The sequence below is a fragment of the Macaca thibetana genome, chromosome 2 (genome assembly GCF_024542745.1).
Source record: "Macaca thibetana thibetana isolate TM-01 chromosome 2, ASM2454274v1, whole genome shotgun sequence".
Lineage (NCBI taxonomy): Eukaryota > Metazoa > Chordata > Mammalia > Primates > Cercopithecidae > Macaca > Macaca thibetana.
In genome coordinates, this window is record NC_065579.1 from 56979392 (window position 1) to 56992121 (window position 12730).

The 12730-nt window shown below is 37.5% G+C and overlaps 1 protein-coding gene across 1 annotated transcript in view; it reads right to left on the reverse strand.

Annotated features, from left to right (window-relative positions):
- DHX36 (DEAH-box helicase 36) overlaps positions 1-12730 on the reverse strand; it is a 407284-nt gene that overhangs the window by 41742 nt on the left and 352812 nt on the right. Inside the window, exons 2-5 of the mRNA XM_050778227.1 lie at positions 11908-12228; positions 4734-4858; positions 3763-3997; positions 353-391 (exon numbers count right to left, since the gene is read on the reverse strand). Coding sequence (XP_050634184.1) covers positions 353-391; positions 3763-3997; positions 4734-4858; positions 11908-12150 — 642 coding nt within the window. The 5' untranslated portion in view covers positions 12151-12228. The remainder of the gene's footprint in view (positions 1-352; positions 392-3762; positions 3998-4733; positions 4859-11907; positions 12229-12730) is intronic.

A 12730-nucleotide genomic window follows, 5' to 3' on the forward strand; every position in this document is an offset into this window, starting at 1 on the left:
CACCTTGATTTTAATTAATATATTAATTTGTACATTAATCTTAACTGAAGTGTCTGGTCTTGACTTAAGTGCAAGCTATTTATCCAAAGTAACTTATAAGAGGAAATTTTACTTTTTAAATTTCAAAGATTTCAATTATGAACAAAAACAGGAGAAAACATCAGGAAAATTGTTTATATCCTTTTATTTCTTTCTGTCCTTAATTCAAAAGAATAAAATTAACTTCCAATACTATCCTGTAGAAGAAAGTTCATTAATTTACATTTTTTTCTTGATACAGAGCTCTTTAAAAAAAAAAAAATTGTGTATTTAATTTGTAAATCAAATTAAATAGTGGAAAAAAACACTTTACCTTTTGCATTCCATATGAAGGCAGCTTTTCTCTGAAATGCTGAAATTTAAAAAAAGTTTTAAATTTTCACAAAAGATATGTAATTAAATTATAATCATGGTAATTAGGATATATCATAGGGTAAATTCGCTAGAATCCAAAAGTATTTTTATTATCTTATGGCTTGTGTAAAAAAATTATAAAGAATAATTTATCAATTCCTTTTATGTCTGAAACATTCAAAACCAGAACTCCATTCCCAGCAAAATGGAGACAATGCTTTAAACTCAGTGGCAGTAAAATGAAATCGGATCTGTCCTAACAGCATTCTAATGATTGCTAAATTACTTTCACTATTTTTCAATATGTTTTATATATTCATCTTAGATTTGATTTCTGTATTATCTTTTCCCACCCAACAGTATACTATTTACTAATACATTAGCCACACTGGAGCAGATTCAGAAATTATTTCAGGATACTTGTCTTTGAGTGTAAGAGAAAAGTAGTATCTGCACAGTCAGAAAATGTGGTACTGCCATTTTAGAGCTGTGATCTCAGTTAAGTCATAAAGTGTGAACGTCTAAAAGATTTTATCTCACAGGGTTGCCACAATGTCTAAATGAAAAACCTTTACATAAAAAGCAAATACCAGTTTCTGACACATATAAGCCATATAAGCTACTCAACAGATTTCCAATGTGTTAAATTACAATTAGAATACTACAAAAGGAATGACTATTCTTTCCTGTATTTATGTGACAATTTCTTCCTAATTCTGAAAACTTTTATGGAACTTTATACCCATATTACATAAATACTTAAGAAGCAGTACTGTAGTTTACATTCAACTAAGTACATATAATGTAAAAAAAGAATCTTCAGTGGCATAAAAATAAAGTCAGCTTTAACAAACGCCCTTTATTAAAATGGAAAAAACTGACCGGGTGTGGTGGCTGACACCTGTAATCCCAGCACTTTGGGAGGCCGAGGCAGGCAGATCATGAGGTCAGGAGTTTGAGACCAGCCTGGCCAGCATGGTGAAACCCTGTCTCTACTAAAACTACACAAAATTAGCCGGGCATGGTGGCGCACGCCTGTAGTCCCAGCTACTTGGGAGGGTGAGGCAGGAGAATTGCTTGAACCTGGCAGGTGGAGGTTGCAGTGAGCCGAGATCGCGCCATTGCACTGCAGCCTGGGTGACAGAGCAAGACTCCATCTCAAAATAAAAAAAAAAAAAAAAAGGAAATAATTAAAATATATATATATATAAAATTAATAAAATTAGAATTGTCTTTGTTAATCTAGTATTATATTATTGTCATGTTTGTCATGGTCAGGTAATTCTTATCAGCACCATAAAAATAACAATCACTGTGATGACTGAAATGAATTCTAGCGATTTTAAAATAACAAAAGCTACCACACTTACTTTACCTTATAATAACTTCTCTTGTAATAATTTTTAAATTATCTAAAAACTATTTTTTAATGACATAAGTATTAACACCCCAGGTAGTCAAATGTTACCATCTTAACACATACTTATACACAAGGTATCCCACTGCATTTCAAACTGGCATTAACCATATATGATTTACACATGTAAATGCCACTGGAAAGAGAAGTATAGTCCAATATTCTTTCCCAAGGCAGCCAAAGTTTCTATGTGCTTTTGACCATCACCAAGATGTGAGATAGTTCAACTGTAAGCTCTCTGAGGACAGGAAATATCTTATTACTCTTAAAAAAAGAGTAATAAGCACAATTGGCTGGCGTGGTGACTCACACCCATAATTCCAGAATTTGGGGAGGTTGAGGTGGGAGGATCGCTCAAGCCCATGAGTTCAAGACCAGCCTGGGCAACAAAGCAAAACCCTATCTCCACAAAAATTACAAAAATTAACCAGGCGTACTGGCACATTCCTGTAGTCCCAGCTACTCAGGAGGCTAAGGTGGGAGGATCACTTGAGCCCAGGAGGTCGAGGTTGCAGTGAGCCATGATGGCACCACTGCACTCTAGCCTGGGTCACAGACTGAGACCCTGTCTCAAATATATATACACATACACACACACACATATAGCACAATAACTGGTATTCAGGAAGCAGAAGATTAATGTTTATTAAAGAACATCAAGAAAAAATATTGCACATGGCTAAAAATGATTAAAAAGCTGAGTTCTTAAACACAGCTGAATTTTAGATCTGATTCTGTTATGAGCTATGCAACCTTAGGTAGGTCACTTAACCTAAATCTTTTTCCTCATCTACAACAGACATGTAGTCTCATATTCAAGGTTGTTGAGAAGCTTAAATCATGTAGTATATATGAAGCATTTATGACAACACATGAGAAATAGGAAGACCATCAACTTTTCAAATGTTTTACACATTTTTTTCTTTCTCTGAACTAGATCAATCACCCATCTTTAGTATATGAGTTCTATCTACCATATATAGCAAAGAGAAAGACACTAATTCTCCTTGTTCTTAAGACTGTTCAAGCAGCTCTTCTCAACCAGAAGATTCTGAATTAATTCACCCTGAAATTTCCTCCATTTTCAAATCAGTTTTACCCAACAGGCATCAAAGAGCTACACAATTTGGCCCTGGACAACCTCGGCTTATCTATTCTAATAAGGAAATCCAACTTTCATCAGTAACAGTCCGTGGATCATTCTTTCCTAATAAGGAAATTCAGCTTTCATCAGTTAGCTGAGGGATCCTTTCTTTCCTATAGGAGGTGCTATATCCTTTCTTTATCAAAAACAGCAATGTGTATTTACATATTAAGATATGGCCCTCAGAGTTCCCTCAGTAATTTCTTTTAAAAATATACACACATACATGCAACCACTTTATTACACCTCTAGAACACCCACAAATCATACAATTTTATGTTTTAACTGAAAGGGACCTTAAAATATCTTGCCTAGCGTAGAAAGAAAATATCAGAATTCAGGAGACTCTCAGGTCTTGTGATAGTCCTGTATTTACAATGTTAGTGAACATAGCACATCACATAACTTCTGAAATATTTAATTTTATCATCTACAAAAAAAGAGATGTATTAAGTAACCTGGAACAAGCTTTACAATTTTAACTGCCTTTACTGCACATGGCACCTCACTAAACTGGCCTAGAAAAGCTGAAGAGTAAGTTTTTTTTTTCCATTTGCACCAGCATTTCTCAAACATTTCTTCTCCTCACCACATAAGCTTCTGTGGATGAGATAGGATACTGTAGGTTATGTGTAACTTCCATTCCCACTGCTTTTCTCTACCATTCGAAAATAAAGTAATTCCCACCGAGGATGTCTTGTTGAGGATCTCACTGATCTATGCCATGCAGCTACCTCTAACCATATATACATTTTTAGAAAGTATAAGAAAAAAAATGACAAAATATTTTTTGACATCTTTCTACTACCTGCATTTCAATATACCGAAGGTCATTTTTTTTCTTTTGTAAATCTTCCAATAATTTTTGGTCTAAAGTTCCATCTGGCTCATTTTCTTGCAAGAGATACTCAGAATCTCGGTCAATATATGATTTGTTCCTGATTCTAAACATTTTTTTTTCTTGGTTTATCAACTTCTTTTCCTGGATGTCAAGTTTCTTCTCTGAGCATGGTGTGTTCTTAGTGGAAACTTCAGTACCATATCTGTTTCGACAAAATAAGAAAATAAGAAAGGTCAGATGAAGAGCCACTCGAACCCTGGAACAAAACAAAACAAAACAAAACATTGTTGAAATATTTCACAGTCATCCAAATCTAAAGCTTTTCTTAGTACAGTAATTATGAAAATATACTTAGATTCTTATAACAAATTCAAATTTTTCCTTCCTTTAAATAGATATTGCCAGATTAAGTTATTCCTTGTGGTAGTTAAAAATTCCACACAATAGTCATTCCTTCACTGCAGTTAGTTACAGTGTTTCTCTTTTTCTGGTTTTCTTGAACTTGTTTCATGTCACAACATCTTTTTATCTTGCCACCCTTTCTGAGCTAAAAATAGGATGCTACAATACACAGTCCATGAAATACTTGTACTAATTTTTCCTCTAAATGATACAGTTCTTGTAACCTTTCTAAAACAGTAGCAATTTCACTTCTTGCAGATCTCGCAGATAGAATAATTTCATAAATACAAAGAGGACAGGTAGAGAGAAGAATAAATAACAACTTAATACACCTCATATCCAGATACACTATTATTCATACCATTTAGCTTTCCTGTGGAAACATGCCATCTAAATTTTTAAAAGTCATTCTCTAAATCTGCTTAATCTACATAAGAAAAAAAAGTACATCAAGGTTAAACTTCACTTATTGAAGAAAATAAAGATGTTATTTTTTACTCTTTGCCTATTCTTTAAAAAAATACTTCTTGTTGTACCCATGATCTTCAGGAGCAAACCAGGATATCTGTGCTTCCGACTCTTTATCATTCTTCGCTTGAACAGAATTCAGTAGCTGCACAATTTGTTCTTCTCGTCGTTCATCCATGTGTACTACAGCTCTCTAGTTTGTGCCAAGAAAAAAGCATCTTGTCACCATAAGAAAGCATATGCAAAAATTATTTGATACTAAAGAAAATAAAGGCTAAGTAATATACGTTCAACAAATACATATAAAAGAAAGGTATTCACACTTGTCCTCTAGCCCAATTCCCCTTCCTAGACCTAATTAATTAATATTAAAATTTTGGTACATATCCTTCTAGACCTTTTCCAACAAGCATTTAAAAAATTAGCCCTATTATGACTGGCAAAGAAAGCTCATTTATGTCTCTTCCTACAACTCTGGTTCTCTTACTCCCAATCCTCACATACTAATTATTATGAATTTCACCTTATCTTAAAATTTCGAAGTTATTAAAACTCAAATGGTTTAAGAAAAAAGTTGAAAACTGGAAATAGTTTGGTCGCAATGAACATTTGAAAGTTCTTAACACTAAACAGAAGAATATATTGGTAAGTAAGGCTGAGCTCAGAAGGAGTAAATAAAATTGATCAGTGCTCATTAGGTGATCCAATGTGGCAAATGACGCAGTTGCTTCAAAGAATGAGAACACAACAAATTGGACAAAGATAAAGGTCCATGGTGAACCATGAAAATTTTCAGAAACTTTACGCATTTAAGAAATGTCCAAGGTAAAAAAAAAAAAAAAAAGAAAATTGCCAAAACCCAATTCTTTGGAGACTTTTATATTTAGACAAAGTTGAAAAACAGATTCTTCAAAATCTACGGGTCTACAAACGTTAGGTTCTAATGTGCATATAAATCCATAGGCAAAAGGAAACACATGAGGAGTGGTGAAAATTAGAGTGTGTTAGGTTAAAGAACCAAAGGAGGAGGAAGGTAAAAGTATAAACGAAAAGAAAACAGTCAAAAATCGAAAGAAAGAAACCATAGGACTTAATGACTATTTGGTGGAAGTTGGAGACAGACAAAAAGGAAGAATCAAAGACAATTGTTTTCAAATTCGAGGGTGGATCACGAGAGAACAGCAGTAAGATGAATCATTAGGAGGAGGCTGCTCTGTGTTACTGTACATTTTTGTGTACATGTAGTGGTGATGGAGGTCAAAACAGGATGCTAAGTTTGGATTTTAGGCAATTAAGAACAATGATGAAAGTTCCCAACTTGTAATAATGATTAGCCAGATGAATATATGGAAATGGATCTCTGAAAGGTTTTGTTTTTAGAGTTATGATAGAAATTTTGGAGTGTTCTGTAAAGTTGAAATCACACAGACACAGGATTCTTTTAATTTACAAGTAATACCACCTCCAAAGATGAGGACAGACGGTCGACCAAGTCTGGCATTCAGGGGGCCAAGGCAAGAAAATAAGTCAGAGGAATAATCAAGAGAACAAGCAAAAGACTAGGAGCACACAGTGACAAACCACCCCTATGAAGTGAAGAAAGGTGTTAAAAAAAGGAATCAGAAGTATAAAATTGACATAACTAAGGCAGAGAACTGAAAAAATTACCACTGTATCCAACAACTAGGCAGTTGGGAATGTTCTTCAAGGTGTTTTTAGTTTTTGAGGTTTGGTTATTTTTGGGGAGAAAAGAGGGAAGCAGGAGCTAAGGTAAGGAGACTGATGAAAGCAGATGGCAAATGTGTAAAATATTCTAAAATCTAGAGCAACAGATTTCAATTGTTTTTTATTTTTTTCATAGCAATCTGCAGTAAAACTAATGACTCAGTACACACAAATACAACTAGGTAATTTCACAAAATACTTTCCTTACTCTGTACAGTGCAACTCTTATCTTCTCTTCACTGTATTCTATCCCAATTAAACAAACATGAAAATAGCTGGTCATAACAAAGTTTAACATAAAGTTTGAAAACCCAGGGTGGGTGGGGGAGTATATGTCCCAGGAGAACAAGACATAAACATGTTTAAGACAAGAGACAGGGTTTTATGAGACATTCTAATTCTAATTCAGTATTACATGCTTTGTGAAAGCTCAAATAAGTTTACATGAGTAGGAGGATAACCTAATGTGATAAAAATAAGAAGTTAGTAATAAAACAAATCTGAGGAAGCAAAGCCAATGAACTATACGCTACCTCCTTTTTTGAAGTGAAAATAAGTGGCTAATTTCAGTTGTCAGGATATAAAATGTGTCTACTAAAAGTCCTCTTAAGGTTTCTTGATGTATCTGTTTAGTTAGAACATAACCTGTATGTTATGATTCCTGTTATGTTAAGATTCCTACAGTTCTCACTTTTCCATGTTAACTCATTACTCTGTATTTTGTTTAGTAAACAATTTCCTAGATTGACATTTCACAACACATTGCCCACCTCCTGCCCATAACAGCACAAAAGATTATTCTAATTTTATGAGATTTCACGTCCCTTGGGAAAGGTGAATTACTGGATAACGTAACAGTCTACAGAAAATAAACAGATCTACACAATCTTTCAGTCCAAACTATCACAACAAAATTAGTTTTAATTAAAAAGTCAACATTAGTTGGTAGTCTTTAAGATACCTTACACAATGCATATATACCAAGTAAGCATCTGCTAATCAATAAGGAATTAGTTGAATTGTAGTACACCCAATGGTTAAGAGTGGGTAGATCTTTCTGCAAGTATACAAACAGGAAAGATGACCAAAGTATTAAATCAAAAAAGTCAGTAGTGTAGTAGGATCTTGTTTTTATTACTATTAATTTAAAAAGAGGCTATTCACTCTCCATATCCTATACTTTTTGCAGTGCCTCTGCCAGATATAACTCTGGCCATGGTATATGCCCCAGGAATGAACAGTTGAATCTATCTTTTACAATGAACATGTATGATTAGACCTTGAAAACATAATTTACACTCTAAATAAAAAGATTCGTATTTTTAATGATGTTCTCCCCACAATGAGTTTCTGGACGCACCAGATAGCAGAGAAAATACCTTAATTCCAAACTTGGATCTTGCCTTATTGTAGGATGCCTCTCTCCCACTCAACAACCTTCTTCTAGTTCTACCACACTTCACTTTATTTCACTCCTTGCCTGGAGAATCTCAGAAACACATTTTGTTTCATGACTATTTTCTTTTGTCATAGAATTTTGATTATTTCCTGCTTTCTTGGATATTCTCAAATATCCTGCTTCTAGTTTTCAGTTCCTGGCAACAGACCCTAAATGATGTCCACCAAATTTATCGTATCAGCTTCCTAATCATGTGCAACTACTTCAAACTATCTCCCCATTCTCTGTAACAGGCCAGCACCACCTTTCTGTTTGCCCTCAGCATGCACACACAGTTTTTCACAAAACAAAAGCCCCAAGAAGAAAAGGTCCTCAGTTGGTTATCACCAAACCTAAACCCACCTGTATCAGAATTTATCCTTTTTTCTTTCCTGTTAAAAAATAAGTGTGTTTTAAAGGCTAACCCCTCAACCTGAGCTCCGCAGTTCAATTCCTTTCCTGTCCTCAGGGCCACCTCCTTCATTGAAATTTACCTTGCTTTCCTAAATTTCTAACCTCTCCAGTAGACATTAGGCAGTCAATCGATATTCTAGTTTGCCTCTTTTAGTAATGTGGTAGAAAATCAAACCTTGCTTGTTGTAAACCATAAAGATTTGGGGGTCAGTTATTACTGCAGTATAATTTGGCCCACTTTGATTTCCTCTTCACCGTGCGCTTCCCATCAGGGCATGAACATGGTCAAATCTCTTCACCTTAGAAACAACAAAAACAAAAAACCCTCTCTTGAATTCCCTTACCCCTATCAGCTACTGCCCTATTTTTCTTCCACCTCTTCACAGCAAAACTGCTGGAAAATGTTTCACTTCTTAATCTCTGTTTCACTTGCTACCCTACTGCAATCTGGCTTTTACTTCTACAATGCCACAGAAAGGGCTCCCATTAAGATCATCAACGACCTTGTTGATAAATCCAATAGACATTCTCAGCTCTTACGTCATTTGTGCATGCTTGCCACTATCAATTACTTCCTGTTGTTGATGATACACTCTTCTCTCCTTTAAACACTACTCTTAGATTTCAAAACAACACACATCTTATTTTTCTCTTCTCTAGCTGATCCTTCCTAGATTCTTTTGTAACCTTCTTTTCCTCAGCCTGTCCCTTAAATTTTCATTTTCTGTATTTGACAGCCTGAGTGATCTACAGACCAGCAACACTGGCATCACCTGGGAGCCTGTAACAAAAGTCGAATCTCTGATCCCACCAGTGTTCTACATTTTAACAAGATGTCAGGTGATTCCTATGCACATTCAAGTCTGAGAAGCAATGGTCTACAGAATTCAGGCTGGGCCCATTCCGTTTCTGACTATTCCACTCCCACACTCCAACTACTACCCATGAGCCCATTAACTGTCAAATACTTATCTCCAGTCTAGATTTTTCTAGGCATCAGATCTACACAGCCCTCTCCCTCCTGCAAATCCTCATTTGTATGCCCTATAACAATATCAAACTCATAGTCTCCATAGCCGAGCCAATCACCTTTCTCCAACAAGCCTGATCCTTACAGACAGGCATAAAAGAGTCATCATTAACACTGTACTTACCCCTTCAGATAAAATAGATCACAAAATCATTTTGAGACTACCTCCCAAATCACTTTAATCTGTCCACTTCCCTCCATCTCCACTGCCAACATGCTAATTCAAGCTGTCATTTCTCATCTTAGTTACTGCAAGGGCTATTTAACTGGTCTCCCTGAACCAGGATTGCCTCTCTTCAATCCATTCCTTATACTGCTACCAGAGTGAATTTAAACATTTAAAATCCAGTCATTTCATTCTTTTTTTTTTTTTTTTTTTTTTTTTTGAGACGGAGTCTGGCTCTGTCACCCAGGCTGGAGTGCAGTGGCGCGATCTCGGCTCACTGCAAGCTCCGCCTCCCGGGTTTCCGCCATTCTCCTGCCTCAGCCTCCCGAGTAGCTGGGACTACAGGCGCCCGCCACCTCGCCCGGCTAGTTTTTTGTATTTTTTAGTAGAGACGGGGTTTCACCGTGTTAGCCAGGATGGTCTCGATCTCCTGACCTCGTGATCCGCCCGTCTCGGCCTCCCAATGTTTCACCAGCTTGCTACAGTCCAAAAGCTATAATTATATCAGACTGGGGACATGGGCTCGGAGAAATGTGCAAAGTGGTAAACCTGTTATGTTGAAGCCACATTACCAAGATTTCCAGAAAACATGTCAAGATGCAACTGAAATGTATTAGACTGAGACAGAAGTGACCCGACTTCCAAATTCAAGTTGTGAATTAGGGAATGAAATGATCTAATTTTTCCTTTTAAAAGATCACCATAGGCGGCTCTGCAAAGCACAGACAATGCAGAGCAGGAATGGAAGCTAGATGACTAGTTAGAAGGTAAGAACAGTTAGATTGGGATATATTAAGAAGGCAGAGATTTGCTGAAATGAAGGGGAAGAAGCAAAGATAAATCTCATTTGGCCTTGGCAAGTGAATAAATGGTTAGGTCACCACTAAAAGGAGGATAGGAACGCAAGTAGAAATCAAAAGTTCCATTCATAACATCCACTGCACAACTGGCTATATCCTTCATGTGGAAACAATAATGAACATTTTTTCCTGACTTATTTAACTTTTCATCTGTTTAGGTATTATTTTCCCAGCTAGACTGTAAGCTCCTTGAATACCACATTTCTTCAAGTCCCTGGAGCAACATGCATAAAACCTTGTTTGAAACAGAGCCTTAATAAACAAAAGTTGTAAAGTTACTTAGACGTCCCTATCCTGATTTTCAAAAGCCAGTTTGCCCAACGAAAAAGTTAATTTGGGGCTGTAAAAGAAGTGGGTTTGTTTTTTAAAGAAGTTTAAGTTATGAAGATAAATGGATAAGGCCCCCGGAAACACCTGAATGAACATGACATGGTTAAAGAAATAAAAAGAAATAGAATGGTTTTAAAATAGTAGTCTAGGCCGGGCGCGGTGGCTCATGCCTGTAATCCCAGCACTTTGGGAGGCCGAGGCGGGTGGATCACCTGAGGTCAGGAGTTAGAGACCAACCTGGCCAACATGGTGAAACCCCTCTCTACTAAAAATACAAAAATTAGCCGGAGGGGTGGCGGACGCCTGTAATCCCAGCTACTCGGGAGGCTGACGCAGGAGAATCGCTTGAACTTGGGAGTCGAAGTTGCAGTGAGCTGAGATCGCCACTGCACTCCAGCCTGGGCGACAGAGTGAAATCCTGTCTTAAAAAAAAAAAAAAAAAAAAGTAGTCTAAATGATGATCTAATTACACTCTATAATACATTTTATAAGGTGGTTTTTAAAAGGAAGTCACCAAAGGCATATACTAAGTTCCTGCTTAATGATAAAAATTATTTCTATTAGAATTTTATTTATTAGTCACTCCGACAACTTTGTTTCCTTTACTGCAGATCTTTAAGATACAAATCAACCTGACAATCACCTGAAGAGAGGAGAGTAAGCCAAATCATCTCTGGAGATTCCTTTCATTTTCCTTTTCAAAGAGAATCTGCTAATCAATAGAAATTTCTCCACCCCAACACAAAAAACAAAACAAAACAAAACCTAGGTCTGCGGATAATTTTAACACTAATAATAAAAGATGGACTATTTTCCTGAACGATCCACAGCCAAAGTAGTGTCTGCCTGCTTTTGTTCCGCACAAACCTATCTCAAATGTAGAAAGATCGTTATTTGCTTCTCCACCAGGCAAAGACCTTAAAGTGACAATTATTATTCTAAGTGAAAGGATAGCCAGAGATACGACAACGACACTCCTAATAAAGTTAATTTCGGTTAGAACGTGAACTTAACATTTGCTTTGTCACAGTTCTCAAGTCCTCTAAGCAAAGTATATATTCAGCCTGCATAAATCCTGCCTGTTTTTCGTCAGATGCGCATGGCTAATGTTAAGCAGTACGCCCGCTACTGGGAGCGCCCACACGATACATTTGCGCCTCGTTTGCATTTCACAAAGCACGTGCATCACTTAAGACACAAAACCAGGAAAAAGGGGGCAGCGGGAGAGAGAAGAAAACCTGTGCTGCCTCATCCCCTCCACTATCGAATCCGAGATTACCTCTTGTCTCTCCGCTTCCTTGTTCTTCTGTCCCTGTTTTTTCGCGTACCACATGCCGATTTCGCGGCCTTTCAGGTGCCCAGGGTGCCGGCCCCTGCCGCCTCGACCACCCCCTCCGCCGCCGCCGCCTCCTCCGGAGCCTCGGTTCCCTCCATGACCCCCTGCCGGCCCCCCTCCATAGCCCCCACCGGAGCTGCGGGGCCCCCCATCACGGCCCCAGTTCTGATGGTAGTCATAACTCATTGTCCTGGCGGACTGCAACCCGTCAGAACCAGCAACCACTGGAAATGGCGTCCGGTCCCGGAAGGCAGTGTGCGCCCACTTCCGTTTTGCTTCCGTAGCGCAGCGCAAGAGGGCGGGCCATTTAGCATCACAAGCAGCGGTTTCTGGTGACGTCACCGCGTGACGACCCCGGTGATCTGGACGGTGGCGGGGGTCTGGTTTTGTCTGATACCCCTGAGTTGTTTACCTTTGTACCTCTGGAGCAACAGCCAGCCAAAGGCCCGTAGATTTTCTTTCGCTGGGCCCAGCAAGTGAGCCAATGGCTTTTGGTTTTTACTTTCTTACTCCTGGTAAAATCCGCAATTTTCTTGCACTTAGGTCCTAGGGTAGTAAACGTTGATTGAAACGAAAGAACTCGTGTATCAGTTCGCCGTCTTCTAAAACTCTCTAAAAAATGAGTTCTTCTTAAGTCTTGAAAACAGCCTGACAATCTTTCAAACATATAATTTAAAACACCCTTAACCTCCTTGAAAGTATTGTCACTATTTACTACATTTATCCAATAGTGTAAGATGAGCGTGTCTAGCCAAATTCAGTGCAG